We start from the raw sequence: 16,606 nt of genomic DNA on the forward strand, positions 1-16,606 counted from the left end.
ATACAGGGGGGGGAAAAAATAAAAGTAAGAACAGTTTTCATTGTTCTATGCTTTGTGTGTTTGTTGCTGTGTTTCCCACACTTGTAAATGTGAATAAATGTATGCTTCTTTCTGGTAGCTATTTTTTTTGCTGAATTAGACACTTAGGAACTTGTTTGTATGGTTAGTCAGCTTTTAATAAACTCCTCTCAAGTCTGACAGCTTTCCAGAAGTAAATTGGCTGTTAACGAGGCAGTGCTTCCTTAGGTCATCTTAAAAGTGATGACATTGTGAGTAATGGCCCTTAGGCCTCATAGCACTAATTTGGCAGCAGCTGGTGGCTGGGATGTGGCTGGGACCTCTGAAGGGACAGTGCAGGGATGAGAGTGTGATGCCTTTTTGCACCATGGTTTATTCTGAGAGATGCCTGTGGGGTCAAACAATTTAAAATGTCCATTTGGAATAAATGCAAATGGAAGCGAAGATTATACATATGAAGTCCTGGGCAGCATGCAGTAGCAAAGCAGTGCAGTGACCTTTTTGAACCTGTAAAGCAAAGCATGAGACAAAAGTAGTCTGGATCCCCCTGTGTTAGCGTGCCTAGCATGGGAATTGCACTGTACTAGCAGATACCATTGCATTCCCATTGTGGTTCAACTGTGTGGATAGTTTTGCAATGCAGAGGAAATATCATCTGGAGCAATGGAAGATGTTCACACGCACATGAACTGAATATCTGTAAATACTGCAGCTAGTCTTGTGATACTGATGTGGGACTTGTTTTGCTTGCCTTACCGCTCTGTTTTCTACTTGCTTATTTCTACTTAGTGAGCTTGAGAAAGAAGAAACCAGGCTACATCAAAAAAAAAAGTGTATCAGGAATTCTCAAATAGTGTAGACAGATGACTCCCCCTTAAATAGTAATGAATAACAAATGAAATCTTTATAATAAAATAAAAAAATTTCTTGAGATGAGTTTTTGAGTAAAACAGTCAGTTGTGTGTCATATAACTTCTTTGGGTTTCTTCATTTAGATGAGGAAACAAGAAGCCTTCAGTTTGAAGACCAATCTTGGCATCTTAACCATGGGCATAATTCGTATTTTCTTTTGGTGGTGCTTGGCTGAGCTAATGATTCACTTCATGTATATCCATGCTATCTGCAGCACTTCTTCACCTTTGGAAGCTATGTCGTACTGGGCCTTAGGTGAGTATATTTAAGAAAAAAAATGAAGAAATTAGCTGTCTCTTCCCACTTTCAAGGATACCAGCCTATTTTATGTCCATTAATTCTTATGAATAGTATGCTGTAGCCATTTGCACTCAGGAAGACGACAGACTGTAATGCAGACTATTATGATAACATGTGAGAAGACAGGCTGAGGGACCTGAACTTGTTAACCTGTAGACAAGAAGGCTCTGGGGAGGCCTCACTGAAACCTTCTAGTACTTAAAGGGGACTTGTAAACAGAAGGGAGACCAATTTTTTATGTGGGCAGATAGTAATAGAGCAAGGGGGAGGGGTGGTTTTAAAATAAAACAAAGGAGATTTAGGTTAGATTTTAGGAGAAAGTACTTAGAGAGTGGTGTAGCACTGGAGCAGGTTGTCCCAGTGTAGTTTTGGATGCCTTAACCATTTAAGTGTTTAAGGCCTTTCTGCTACTTCTCAGTCTACTGGTGCTTGGTTAAAATGTGAACTGAGGGCAGAAATGAGCACTTATGAATGTAACATAAAATGGTAATAGTTTGTATGTGGATATGTAAATAGAAATAGGCAACCTGTAAGCCACTTGTATGCATGGTTTGTATAATTCCTTTGTGCTTCTAGATATATCACCAAGTAGGAGGACAGGAAGCAAGAAACCCCAAGCCTTAAAAATGGATTTGAAAAATCTGATTTTTGGAGTTGAAGGAGATGCCTCTTACTATATTGGCAAGCATCAGGAGTCAATATCCCATACTAATACAGCCCTGTCACGTACTTGCTAAAGTTTGGTTACGAGCAGTGTTGAAGACCTCTGCATACTAGGCTCTGGCCAGTAGAGGGCAATGCGTGCTATCTGTGTGTGCATACATACATATAAACATACATTTTGTATGTACATATATACTATATATATAAAAAGGGAGAGGACAGACAGAGCAGCAAATTATTTGCTTCCAAGCTTTGTTCCATGCGTCCCTACTCACTAACCGTTTAGAAAGTGGATTCTGAGTTTGCATCTCCTGTTTCAAATAGGAATTTATAGTTGAATTAAATTAGCTTGTTTGCAGGATTGTCTGTGTGTGTTTGGGGGGGGTGGGGAAGTTGTGTGGTGTTACTGAGCATACAGAACCTAATAAATATTGACCAGTTGACAAGACAGGAAAGTCTACAGATTTATGGACAAGGTATTTTAGGTTTGGTGTTATGGGCAGATTCCTGCCTTCTGTACAAGATTCTAACTGTTGATTTAAACGACAATAAGAGTTACTTTCCAGAAAATAGCAAAGTATACTTGTTGTATGGGAGCTGCTGGATCATAGCGTGAACCACTGATTGATCACCTGAGGAAAGGCCTGCGTCAGCCCTGGGAGCACAGGTGAAGGCAATTCAACTGTGTGATCAGAAGGGGTGGAGCCTGGCTGCACCCCTTTTAAACCTCATTTAAGAGCTGACTGTGACTGGGGAAGGGTCTCTTTCTGGAGATCTCTCCTTGGTGAAGCTTTTTCCTGTGAATCTAGAATCTTCTGATAAGGTGAGCAACCTTCTTCTCTTACTTTACAGTACCTCCCTATTGTGCCAGTCCTTCTGTCGTCACAGCTTTATTGTAGTGCCTTTCCCACTGTTTTGACCTGTCCAATTTCTACATTTGTTTAATGGAGTTGAGTGTTATATTCTAAGAATTTAGGCTATTTTTTGAGCAGATGATTAGAAAATACTTTTAAAGTTATTCCAGGCAATGAAAGCCTGATTTAAAGCAAGTTTGAACTGCAAAGCTACCAGAAAAAGGTGCAGTCATTTGAGTTGAGATAAGTTCCCTTTGGAGACCCTGCTTTTAGGAGAGGTGTGTTCAGAGAGTAACTCTGCTCTTGTTAAGCTTTGTCTTAATATTGAAAGCAGGTGCTTAAATATGATAGTTTAGGAAAGATTTTTGTGGTGGGATTTGTCTCCAGAAATGTATCACACTTTGTATGGTAACTGGCCATATTGAGTCGTGGCCTGAAGCACTGATTGAGCACCTGGGGAAAGGACCCGATCAGCCCTCGGAGAACAGGTGAAGGCAATTTGTGCAGCCAGAAGGGGTGAGCCTGGCTGTGCCTCTCTTAGATCTCATTTAAGGGCTGACTGCCACTGGGGAAGGATCTCTGGTTGGAGATTCCCTCCCTTGTGGAGCTTCCCTGTGAACCACGATCTTCAGAGATGGATGTGCGCTTTTTCTTTGTAATGCCTGTCCATTGTGCTAGTCCCTTTGTCGTTGCACCTCCTATATCACTATTCCACTGTGTTGATCTCTCTGATTCTTACACACTTTGAAGTGCTTTCTCTACAAGTTTCATCCCAGTAATTATACAGAGACAAATCAGTGAGCAGCCACCACTGATTGGTGACTTGATTTAGGGAGAATCTGGTATGAGTAAGGGTACCTGTATTGTTTTCTTCTATTGATTCTTGGGTCATCTTAGCAAGCTTCTACACCAGTTCTTGTACAGAGTCAAATATTCCTCTCCGTTACTTTTTATTTGGGGTTATTAAAACCAATTACATCAGATAATGGAGTCAAGAGACCAAGAAGCTTGCTGTTGACTCAAGAGTATTAACTGTGTGGTATATTAACCTTCTGCACTGCTGTTTTTCATTTTGTTTCCCATTTAACCCACAGCAGCTTCGAAGCAGCATGAAACATATACTTCCATCAAATGAATCATGGCTGCCCCTTGTGGCATGCTAAACTTAGGGGAAAGGCTGTTATGCTGTCTTATAATCAACTCCAATTAGGGAAATTATAATTGCTCCCCAGCTTTTCTTCTGGGATATCTTTTGAATTAGAAGCATTAAACACCAGCAGTGCAGGTAAAGACAACAGCGCTAAGTGATTTTGCTTGAGGGCTCTTAAGGGCATTGATGATGGTCAGGATACTCCTCACAGAAGCATAAAACAACAGTGTTCTTGTGAAGTGAGACTGCAAATAGATAAAACCAGAGTGAGTCACGATGCTTGTTTAAAAATGTCAGCCTTCAATATTAATAAACTTACTTAGCCACAAATGACAAGACATGCGGAAGTTAGCTCAGGAGGCATAACTGGGTGTGTTTTCTTTGTGCATGTATACACTTAAAAACATCTATTTAACATAAGGGCAATATGTTAAGTCAGCAAGACAAATGATTTATGTAGTAGGAGTTACACAAGAGTTTCTGGAAGCAACAATATACAAAACAGTTACATGTATGTTTTTAATGCCTGCAGCTAAACCAAAGATTTCCATATGTCATATGTTTGAATTCTTCTTTTCTCTATGCCATTTACAGGCCAGTACCTGCATTACTGTAAAAGTACTTTTGCTGAGAGATTAAATTCTCATTCCATTGTATTCATTTGCAAATACATAGGTCTGAGTATTTTCCTATTCTTCTGAATGTAAGTCAAAGTCAACACAGTTTTTTTTCTGTTACATAGGAAACCACCTTCTGTCCCAAATAACTCAGTTGGGTTACATGTTCCTTGTGACAATGTCTTAAAGGATCAGGGAGTATTGTAGCCTTCACCCTTATGGTTTTTTTGCACGTTCTCCAGTCTCTTTGCTTGCTACGTACCTATCTTTGCTTACTTATGTGATAGTCCTTATATTTCACTCTGCTTTTTCTTACTGTGGGGATAAAGAGTCTCTGGAACTGAAAGAGAAAAAATCTCTCACAGAGCAGGAAATGTATTCACACGGTGTGCAGATGGCTTGTAAAATTAATTATCATGAGACAGCAGGGAGACTAAGGTGTTGTTTTCAGAAAGTGGCCTAATATTACTAGTTTAGGACTACTGAAAGGATCACTTCTCTAGACCTCCCAGCTTCAAAGTCCCTCTGAATAGCAGGCCTTCCCTTTACTGTATTGCTTGCTGCTGCAGTTTGGTGTTATCAGCAAACTTGCTGAAGGTGTGATCTGTTATGCCATCTGGGTTGCTAATGAAGATTTTGAGGGTGTGGTGCCTGAGGGATGCTGCTAGTTACTGGCTGCCAATTGCAGTTTGCACCACTGATTGTTGCTATGCTTTAAGCCTGGTAGTCCCAACCAAATTTTCCTTTGTATTATCTACTTATCCAGATTATATCTCACATCTTTGGTGATAGGGAAGGTGTAGAAGAATATGCGGAAGTTCTTATTGAAATCAAGATACACAACGTCCTTGCTCCCTCCTGTGTGTCCAAAGCACAGAATCACCAAGGCTGGAAAAGACCCAGAAGATCATCCAGTCCAACCATCCACTCATCACCAATAGCTCTCACTAAACCATTAGACAAGAGAAGAGGCTGACCCCCCAGCTCACTACAACCTCCCTTCAGGTAGTTACAGAGAGCAATAAGGTCTCCCTTGAGAGAACACCAGTTAGTTGATACTGAATAGAGTGCTGTTAGTCGGGCATCATGTTCCTTTGATAAATATGCTGTTCCCATTCACTTTCCTGTCCTTAATGTGTTTAAAAATAGCTTCTAAGACAGCTTGCACTGCACTTTTTCCAGGGATTGAAGAGATTCTGACCAGTCTAATTTACTGGATAGATGAAGCGTTTCCCTTAGAAAGAAATGTGACATGTCTTTCTGAGATGTTACCATATCATGGGTGTTCATTATTTAAGTTCTTCCACCAGACAGTATAAAATCAGTTATTCTATCATTCAGTTTTTTTCCATCTTGAATTTTTTTCTTGCTGGGTTTCTGTCAGCAATACTTAAAACGAACAAACAAAAAAACAAAACTGGCCTGAGGTTGCATATATCTTTCCATTGGCTACAAGTAGAACAGAAAGTTATTAGGGATCTATCTTTTCAGGCTATTGCCACCTCTGCTCAGTACTGCAGCTCCCATATGGCACATAGATGTCAGTATTTCTTCTACCACCTATTATTCTTGCTATTTAAATTTTATTTCCTTTAATATTTTCCGTATGCTACTTGTTTGTTTATATCACAGTGATGCTTGGGCTGCATTGGTCATAATGTAGGAAGAATTCAGTTCAGTCTTTGATATCAAAACAGATGGAGTTGCCCCTGATTTATTTCAATGCAGCAGAACAATGAGAAGAGAGCAGTGTCAGAGATGGTAAAACCAATTGTCATTGTTTTTGATATGGCCTTTCAGAATACTGCTCATGTCCATACTGACTGAGATGTTTTTAGGTGACCGACTTGCAGCTTTTCACAGGCTGCTGCTTCAAATACTGGAGAAGAAATGCCATGTGCATTAACCAAAAATCTGCATTGTATTGGTTTGAATAAAGTGTACTTTCATGCTGAATATATTATCATCTTCTGTTTCATCAATAGCCAGTGTTTGGTAGCAAGAGTAACTTTCAAAGATGTCAGTTTCCTACATGGGGGAGAAGGTAAGAGCTTGCTTTGGTTACAGGTGCCTTTAGGTATCCAAATGTTAACTCTATGGGGTAACATCAGATACAGATTTTCTCAGATTGGCTCCTATATTCCCCCTGAAATGAGAACCTAGCATTTCAGTGTCAAAGGGTGCTGCTGGAGTGCTTGCAACTCTGCCCTGGCTTGCTATGTGGATCTGGGATTTAATTCAGTGACTCTTATGGGTCCCTCCCAGCTTTGGATATTATGTGATTCTATGTGGAAAGTACAATGGACAAATAATATGAATTCCATGATTTTGTCTCTGTTCTGCATCTCATTCTGGAAGCATTGGTCAGATTATCTGAAAAGGTTGAATACTTTCAGAAGTAATGACATAGGAAGACCCATGTGGCATGAAAATGAAAACCATGATAATTCATTATGTTCAGATTTTAAAGTTGATTGGATTTAATTTGCTTCCTTCGTGTTTTGCATAGTAAAAGGAAGATTGAAGCTGCTACGCTGAAGCAGACCAGAGATCCATCTAGTCTAGTGACTAATGTGTGGCCATGGCCTTTAATGAGGTCTGGGAGAAGAAAGAACATAAAATGAAATAAAAGGCAGATAAATTGGCAATCCCTTCCACTTCATATTCTTCAGGCTTCTGTAGCTGAATAACTAATTTGCTAATTTGTGCAATAACAGGTAGTTCAACAAGATCTTAAATAGAAACCAGTGGCTTCTTTTCTTTGCTGTTACATAGAATGTTAATGGTAAAATCCATTCTGCTGTTACATACGGTCTGGAATAGATTTGGTAATTTGTGTATTTAAATCTGATTCTGAATATTTAGAGGTTAAAAAACACTATTTTCTTTTTGAGGCTTAATGTTAATTTTCTTGTTCAGCACCAATTACTCTGCTCATCTAACAGAGCTTGATTTTTATTTATTTATTTAATTTTTTTTTTACAAGGTATAGGGAATGATGAAAGCCAGAGTTCTACTTGAATACGTGTGTGACAATTGTCATGCAGGGTTAATCTAAAATGTTAGTAAAGGTTGTGATTGTGAAAATATATTTGACCAGGAATGTAGATATGTGTGTATTTTGTCAGAGGTGATTCTTTGATGTAGAGGTGTACATCGGATTTGTGCACGTGTGATGAGTGTTCTGTGCACTTAATGTGTTGTTCTTAAGCATATGTGACTTGTTCTTTCTGGTGAAGTATGCACAATTTACTGTGTTGGTTAATTGTTATTGTTATTAACCAGCTTCTAGTGCGCTGAAAGCGTATTCTGCCTTTGGCTGAAATGCTGGTTATATAAAAATAATCTTGAATGATATGATCCGTTCAAGGGTAGAGCTGCCTGATTGAATTTGTAATTGGTGAATTTCCTGTTTCGATTTCCTAAAAGAAAAATATAAGTTCCTCTTTGAAACAGCAAGACCTACGGAGCAGTCCATGTAAGCCAGATATGTTATGATTCTCTTTCTAATAAGCCCATACATAGAAAATTGGTTCCTCAGTTCATTCTGAAGAACCACTCAGTGTTTTGTGATTGAAATTAGGATGTCTCTGTGTCCATTTAAGTGGTAATGAAATACTAACGAAGTAGTCTGAGATTTCTTTCATCATGTATGATAATGATAAGGAGAATCTGATTAAAATACTTGGTATCTTGGTGTCTGCTTTGGAAAGTGGAATGTAAGCATGCATCAGAAATCTTAATAACGTTCTCTAAAACATTGGATAGTTCACTGTTTTAAAGAAATGAGTGAAAATGCTAGATAAGCTTTCTGGGGGTTAAAAGCCAAATAATATTGGCAGTTAACCCTACTCTTACTGACTGGTATATGGACTGTATATATACAGGGAGATATAGATCTGTGTATGCATGCGGCCAGTTTGCTGCAGTGCAGATCCATGTTCTTTCGTGGAGCTTTTCATGCGTGAGGGTCTGCATAATATACTTTTATTTTTTGTAAAATGTGAGAAAAGGAGTAAGTGAGCCCTTGAGGCTCAGTATTTTGAAGTTGATGGTATGACTACAAGTTCTGAGCTGTGTTTCTTACTAGACTTCTGTCATGTGTCAGTAACCCTTTCAAAATGGCTGCGTGTTTGACTGTAATACATGTTTTCTACTTGTACCTGCTCTGGTTATTGATAGAAACAAGCATCTACAATTCTTAATGCTGCAGGGTTGGGACTCCTGTGAAAAAGGGGAATGTATGCTTTCATGCTCATGCCTCATCAATAACGCTGCAAGCTAAAGTACAATTCTTGACCATAAATGTGCTTTGGTGATGGGTTACGGACAGAAAAGTTGTTTTTAATCCCTAGGTCAAAGACTTCTGTCACTTACAGAAATGATCTGTCTGATAATTTCAAAAACTATTAGGCTAAGTTTTGGGGGGGGGGGGGGAAGTTGTGAATGTTTTAATAATCCTTGGAAAAGCTCTGAAATTTATGAAATGCAGTTTTGGAGCAAATTTGAAGAAGTTAGAACTGTAAAGGTTTAGAAATGTGTTTTTGAAGTCAAGGAAAACTTAGAATACTTTAAAAGGATTGCAAGTTGAGAAATTGAAAATATCAATCTTTATACTTAATTTAATCTGAGATTTTGAGCAGCTTGACTGTTGAAATGCATGGAACTGAGATTGTATGGGTATTTTAAATCAATATTTTAAAACCCTTAATGCATTTTAGTTCTCACAAAACTTAAACTCGACTGTGAACCCCTTGAGGTCATTTATTTTAGGAAAAAGATGTACTTTTTGCAATATTTTTTCCCTTAGATGTTTTTAATATACAGGTGATATAGCTTCTAGGCTTTGTTTCCAATTTAAAATAATGTTCTTTCAGCAGTTCTTTTTAAGCTTTAAATAGAACATTAGTGAACAAAGCGTAGTACTGATAATGAATTTGAGTATTTTCGTATTGATTATGAATCTCTTTTAATTTTATGTTTTTATATCAGATGAAGCAGTGTACTTCTGGCTGCTTTGTGCTATAATAGTGTGAATACAAAGCAGCTGGAATATCTCAGGTATGCGAAGAAGGTTTGAAGCCTGTGCAAGTTGCCAGTGCAGACCAGCTGTTACACGGCTGTGAATCTTGCCCCCAGATTTTCGGTGTGTGGCCCAGAACTCACACAGCTGGGGTGAGTTGAAGACCAGCATGAATTTCGTTCACATCTTGACAGGGAGCTTTACATCACTGATCTTGGGAGCATTAGAATTGCCACACACACACAGCAGCCAGTGTGCCAGGTGATGATGTCAGTGATGTGATGCCAGTGCTACTGAGCTATCTGCTGATCACCAGTAGTCACAACTAGTAAGACTAATATTTCTTACTACTTCACATGTAAAAATTCTGAATTTTCCATCATTGTATTTAAAAATTTAATGTATTGATTGTTCTGAATCTCAGGAGGGTGGTAGTCTGGGTCACTAAATCTTCATCACTAAATCTGTCATGCACAGCCAAAGGATTTTGAATTTTACCAGGCACAGACAACTGTAGTCTTTATAATCAGTTTGTGTGGGTGTCAACATTCAGCTCTCCAATGAAATTTGCCATAAAAGAAATGAGAAATTGGATGAGATAGGAATGAAACCAGAAAGTTGGCTGTATAAATGATTTAGTGGTAATCTAATGTGTAGCTGACTGGTTACTATCCAAATAGTGCTTAGGATTGTTTGTTTTCTTCCAGGAAAGAATGTTATTGAATATTAGATGACTACTTCCCTGAAGGAAAATGCCATAAGCTTCATGTCTAGGTATTTTTTTTCTGGTATCAGTTTGTATCTTGTATGGCACAACTGTTTCTTATATCATGCTCGCGGATGATAATATTAAAACTAAAAACAGCAGATTGCAGCAACAAAATGCTGGGCATGTGTAAGCCAGCAGGAGTTATGCAATTGACGTTACTAGAGCCAGAATTTTACCCTAGGTTATTATATACTAGATTAGATTTTCAGTGTTTAACTTTTGGTCATCATCCGTAGTACAATCGTTAGTTGACAGAATGCAAAAGGGATGCTTTGACTTGGGGGGAAAAAAGGCAGAAGCTTTAAGTGTTCATATAGTCTTAGACTGCTGGAGTCAGTTTGAGAGTCTAGTCTCTAAGGAAATTGTGCTGGAAGACTTTGAAATTGTATTAAATATCCAAAGTATTCCGAGTCACAAGATTGTTGCTATCGGTGAGAGAAGGTAAATCAGTGGAATGGTAGGAGATACAACAACGGCATTTTCTTGTTTTTTACTCTTACAAATTATTTTCATTTTCCCTCCTTTGAGATTGGATTTCTAACATCAAATGACAATCAGGGGAGAGTCGGTAGAAGTTCTGGGAGAGTAAACTCCCATGGGTTTCAATGAAGATGGTGGCCTCTGCTTTTTTAGTGTATTTTGTTTTATACAATTATTGCTCAAATTCCATTTTACTCAGCTAAATAACATTTAGAATACTCACGTGAATCATCTTTCTTCACTTACAACTGGAAGCATTCAGAGATGTTTAAAAGGTCATCTTTTTCCTGTGTTCCACACTGCCACCAAGTTCTGATATTTAAAAAACCATGGCTGGGCTTTATTTGGTTTGGGGGTTTTCTGGTTACTTGTGTATTTACAACTTAAAAAAAAAAAAAGTTTTGCTCTGTTATTGTGAATCTTAGTGCTACTTTTTGTTTTTTTACTGACAATCGGAACTCTCATCGCTGTTACAACCTTTTATGCTTCTTAAATAACAGGCCAAATATTGTCAGACTCAGCATGAAATTTTGAGCTGTCAAGACTGGCAGTTGGCAGTTTCAGGGTGCCTGAATTTGTTACTGCCAATTCTAAATTTTCTATTCTAAGACTGTGATTCACAGCAGTAATAACTCTTTAAGCATAGCTAGTCTGATTTTCATCTCACCTGTGTGAGACTGTTGTGACCTGGGGTTGGGCTGTGAACCAGTACACCACCAAAATTTCACTTCAGACTGGTTTTAGTTGGAGTTCTGCATGTCCCCTAGATGCCACCATGCCCGACCTGTGGGCTGTGCCCTGCTGCTGTTTCATGATGGCAGCGACTCTGCCCCAGGTGTGCAATCATCTCTCAGCACTAACAACATTGGTGCACCATTCACCCCATTTGGGCTGAAACCAGGACACATTTGGAAATATTCCCACCAATATTCTGTTGCATATTGTTGCAGTGTGACCGATGACAGCATTAGGGCAGTCTGACAAAATGGCATCTGATGTGGAAGTGCATATGAAGCAATGGTGTGTCATTGAATTCCTCCATGTGGGAAAAAATGGTACCCCCTGATGTTCATCACTGCTTGTTGAATGCTTACAGAGACCAAGCAATGAATGTGAGCACTGTGAGATGGTGGGTGGTGCATTTCATCAGCGGCAACAGTGACAGTGGGTCACCTCCTCTGGTGGAGATTGTTATGAACACAGCATGTAGGCTCTTGTTCATGGCTGTTGAAAATGCATAACTAATGGTGCTGACTGTGTTGAAAAAGAATGTTTTGTGGCTGAGAATTTGCTCTATTAAATGTTGTTGTTGTGCTCTTTGTATCAGTTGTTGTTTCCATAAAGATCATAGAATCATTGAATGGCCTGGGTTGAAAAGGACCACAATGATCATCAAATTTCAACCCCCTGCTATGTGCAGGGTCACCAACCACCAGACCAGGCTGCCCAGAGCCACATCCAGCCTGGCCTTGAATGCCTCCAGGGATGGGGCATCCACAAAAATGGTTAGGAAGCGTTAGTTTTGGAGTAAACTTCATAGGTGCAGCCCTAGGTGATACTTTCAGTTAATGCAGCTCAGGCAAGCCAAAAGTTTAGACACCAATGCCATAGGATGTTTGCAAAGCTCTTGGGCAGAGCTGCAGTGATGGCCATCATTCGTAGCTCTGTGAAGAGTGTATGTGGTGATGCTGTACATGGCCAGTGTTTACTTATTTTGGCAAAGGTGAAAATTTGTTGCTGCTGTGGTAAATATTTGTCACTTGTATCAGTAAGTTCTGATTTTTTTGCATAGTGCCAGTATTTGTTTTTTGTAGCTGTCAATGCTCCCAGTCCAGTGAGATCTTGAAAGTGGAATTTTCTGCTGGACATGAGGAAGTATTACTTTTCAGAAAGGGTGGTCAGGCACTGGAATGGACTGCCCAGGGAGGTGGTGGAATCACCGACCCTGGGGGTGTTCAAGGAAAGGCTGGATGTTGTGTTGAGGGACATGGTTTAGTAGGAGCTATTGGGAATAGGTGAACGGTTGGACTGGGTGATCTTTTAGGTCTTTTCCAACCTTAGTGATTCTATGATTCTATGAATTACGGGTGCTTACTTATGCCTTTGTATTGGAATAATAGTACTATTCTTTGTGTGTCTGAAGTCATAACTGCATGTGCTTCCGTGTCCTGTACGTGTTACAAAATCAGGAATTGTTTGCTTTAGGTTTTTGAATAATGAATGACTATTTGGGAGTTAACAGTATCTGCAGGTTTTAGAAATATGACAAGAATTGTTTAAGACATGAGTTTGGTGTGGTGGTTTTGTTTTTTAGGTGGTGTGGCTTTAGCTCAAGTGTTATTTTTTTACGTGAAGTACCTCGTTCTGTACGGTGTTGCTGCCCTCCTTCTCCGGATGGATGGACTCAGACCTCCAGCCCTTCCTCGCTGTGTGAGCCTGATGCACAGTTTTACTAAAATGTGGAGGTTAGTCTCTATTACTATTTAGTAATTTTCCTAGTGATTTATTACTATCAATATATAAGAACGTGTGTGTGTGTGTGCACTTCCATGGCTGCAGGTATCCTTTCTTGCACTTTTGTGTGCTTTTCCTCTCCCTGTGATTTATCTCTTTCACTTCTAGCTGAACTTAATTTTGATAGTTACTTTAATCACGCTGCGAAGAAAGAGCAAAGCAACCCTCTTCATGTTTGTATTCCCTTAATGGTTAGACTGGAACCACTTAGTGTCACTAGCATAGCACTTGCTTTTTCCAGATGTCTATTAAATGAGACTTTTTCAGTCTTGATCCAAAACCCACATTTCAGCTGGATTTTTATCCAGAGAAGGAAAAGAAATTCTAGTTAGTTACATTATGAGGGAAGTTCTGGATATAATATTTTAATATGTAGGGTTGTGCAATAGAGGATCTTCAACATATTGAAAATAAGGTGAAAGAATGGTAATTCCTTATTTATGAAAATATGGATCTACTTTGTTTTTCAAGTGTTTCTGCATAATATTTCACACACACACAAAAAAGCAAGCTTTAAATCTTAGTGTTGCTTTAAATCACTGCTCACTGAGCAAACCTGAGGCCCTCAGTATAGGAAGAGTGCAGGGCTGTTGGAGTGGGTCCAGAGGCTGAAGCACCTCTCCTATGAAGGCAGACTAAGGGAGCTGGGCTTGTTCACCCTGGAGAAGACTGCGGGAGAGACCTCACTGTGGCCTTCCTGTACTTGAGGGGAGCTTACAAGCAGGAAAGGGACTGACTTTTTACGTGATCTGATAGTGGTAGGACAAGGGGAATGGCTTCAAACTGAAAGGGGAAGTTTGGGTTAGCTGGTAGGAAGAAATTTTTTATTCAGAGGATGGCACAGCTGCCCAGAGAAGCTGTGGTGCCCCATCCCTGGAGGCCAGATTGGATGGGGCCTTGGGCATCTCTGTCCATGGCAGAGGGGTGGAAATGGATGATCTTATGGTCATAAGCCATTCTATGATTTTCCCTGAAAACTATCTCCCAAGTGAATTCTTCTTGGTGTTTAGCCTATGCGTAATAGTTGATGCACTTTATTTCTTTCCTCCACTACGTCCTCTTCCCTTGCCCCAGACCTCCAGAAAGATTGTTTGGCTTTTTAGTACAGACACTTCTCTCTTTCATTCTGTTAGCATAGAGCCTAGCACAATGGGGTTTGTCTGTTTTGATGTCCGACTGGTTTGTGATATGAACAAACATTTTTCATTTTAGTCATGATAACAGTGGGCCTGTTGCTATCTAGGCTTTCTTGGGTGAAATTTTCATTTTGTTTCCTGCTTGAAGCTAGTTGTAACAGGAAAACTTTATGGTTTGTAATGGTTTGAAACTGTTACTAATTTGTATTTGGATAAGAAATGCAGCTTAAATAGGATGGATAAAGCAGATGAGTTGTTGAAGAGTGACTTGAGTGAATAGTAAACTCCTAGGTTTAAATAGTCTTCCAGAAAGAGTTTGAACTGAACTTCTGACCTATGGAATTAATTTTAGAAATGTGTGTTTTTCACTGGCCAGTCTCCTGAGAGCTTTATCTCATGACCCTTACAAGCAGGGTTTCAAACAACAGTATTTTTTTAATTCCTCTTTCTGTTGTTATGTCTGGGATTCTGGGCATTGCCTTAGAGGTGTCAAATGAAACTGAACTTCAGCATAAATAATTACACTGCTTTGTCAGGTAATTGTAACAAACAATGCAAGAAGTATTCCATGCTTCAAAGGTGGGTGTGTTGTATCACATCAAAAACATTTGCTGTTCTTTTCTAAAATATTCATAAAATTTTTCTTCATGACAAAATTGAAAAGTATCCAAGTAGTAAAGTTTAATTATCTCTGCAGAAGGAAAAATGAAAACAGCTGATATCACTCATTTGCCCAAAGTTTTTGTTCATATATGTAGCAAACATTCACTACCAGTAATAATGCAAATATTCTGCAGATGGGATTTGTTTGCTAGCTTAGTAGGTTGAAAAATCAGTTAATGTACAGTTGAGTTTGATTTCTTGCTTTCAAAGCTATATAGGCAGTAGAATTTCCTGTGGCTGCTAGTGAATTATGGGTCATTCTTACTTATCTAAAAAATTCTCACATAGCTTTCCCTATGAATCCCAGAATTATGATGCTCTTATGCCTTTGCAGTAAAAATCATGAATCTCTACTACAGAGGCTAGCAGTCTTTATGTGCTCTGTTATGCTGCATAGGAACATCATTGTTAGAAGTGGAAATAGCTTTTTTTTTTTTTATCTCTACTAGGTGGATGTCTGAAAAGGACGAATGTAGACAAAGTACTGAAGTGATGAGATTTCCTTAAAAGCTATGAAAAAGTAATGATGAAAGCAAATAGCTTGTTGTGAGGTCTTGTGAGCAGTGAGCTGTTTCCTTGAAGTGCTGAATACTGGTGGTTGTAATATGGAGATTTGTAGTTTTTTTTTTAATTAGTATTTCTAACAACACTATTATAGACTAGCTCAAATATAAATGTTAATAACATCAGGCCTAATTTTAAGTTTCTTTTTTAATAAAATTATGGCTGAGTATTGCTTAAGATTGTTAGAGCCAGACTGGGGAATGGGACAACCCAGGCAACATAAGGGGGTGCACTGTCACCTGTTGGCTAACATCTGCAGTACTGCTCAGAGGAAGCCCTTGTGGTTGCTTGACTTGCTCTTGTCCTTTTCAGTGGCATTCACTGTAGGCAATTCTCAGACTTGGACTGTTATAGTAGATAAGGCTCTTAGAAGACCCTGCATTGCCATTTTAATATCTTTAAGTTATTAGCAGTGCATATTACAAAAGAAACAAGATAGCCTGATGAGAAAAACAATATGAATACCACGATGTAAGAAGGGCAAATATGCCACTGAACAGACTTCGACCACCACCTTTTGTCCTTGGAGCATACCAACAAAAGATTTGGATGTGACAAATCCAGATCAGTGCAACTTAAAATCAGTATGTGCTGTCATTATTCACTATGTAATACTGCAGGTAGAAGAGCTCTCAATGAGGGGAAGAAAAATGTCATGGTTTGTTGTCTAAAATTTCTCTGGAGCAAAGCAGTTACTAGAAAAGCAAATCAGGTGTTCTGCATCCTCCTTTATGACGTTAAATGCTTAACTGAATTGTCCATTCTTCCAAACTTAGAAATACGGGTCTCTAATTAAAAAGAATTGTGTTTTATAATAGATAATCTGTGTTTTCTTTAATCAAGATAATCTCCTGAGTAAAAATAATAATAATAATTAGCTATCTTTCTTCTTGCTTCATGGTTAACATAAATACTGAATGTGTTGCTATGGTTTCAGTTTATC

At 38.8% G+C, this 16,606-nt stretch overlaps 1 protein-coding gene across 6 annotated transcripts in view; it reads left to right on the forward strand.

Moving 5' to 3' along the window:
- Window positions 1-16,606, forward strand: part of HHAT (hedgehog acyltransferase) — a 147,120-nt gene that overhangs the window by 13,008 nt on the left and 117,506 nt on the right. For all 6 annotated transcript variants that reach the window (XR_006182412.1, XR_006182411.1, XR_006182413.1 and 3 more), the window contains 2 exons: window positions 1,014-1,185; window positions 13,101-13,251. Coding sequence is in view for 3 of the 6 variants with exons in the window: in XM_042891715.1 (XP_042747649.1) it covers window positions 1,014-1,185; window positions 13,101-13,251 (323 nt within the window). In the remaining 3 variants the exon portion in view is untranslated. The remainder of the gene's footprint in view (window positions 1-1,013; window positions 1,186-13,100; window positions 13,252-16,606) is intronic.

The sequence above is a fragment of the Lagopus leucura genome, unplaced genomic scaffold (genome assembly GCF_019238085.1).
Source record: "Lagopus leucura isolate 7727_CA_CO unplaced genomic scaffold, USGS_WTPT01 Super-Scaffold_73, whole genome shotgun sequence".
Taxonomy (NCBI): domain Eukaryota; kingdom Metazoa; phylum Chordata; class Aves; order Galliformes; family Phasianidae; genus Lagopus; species Lagopus leucura.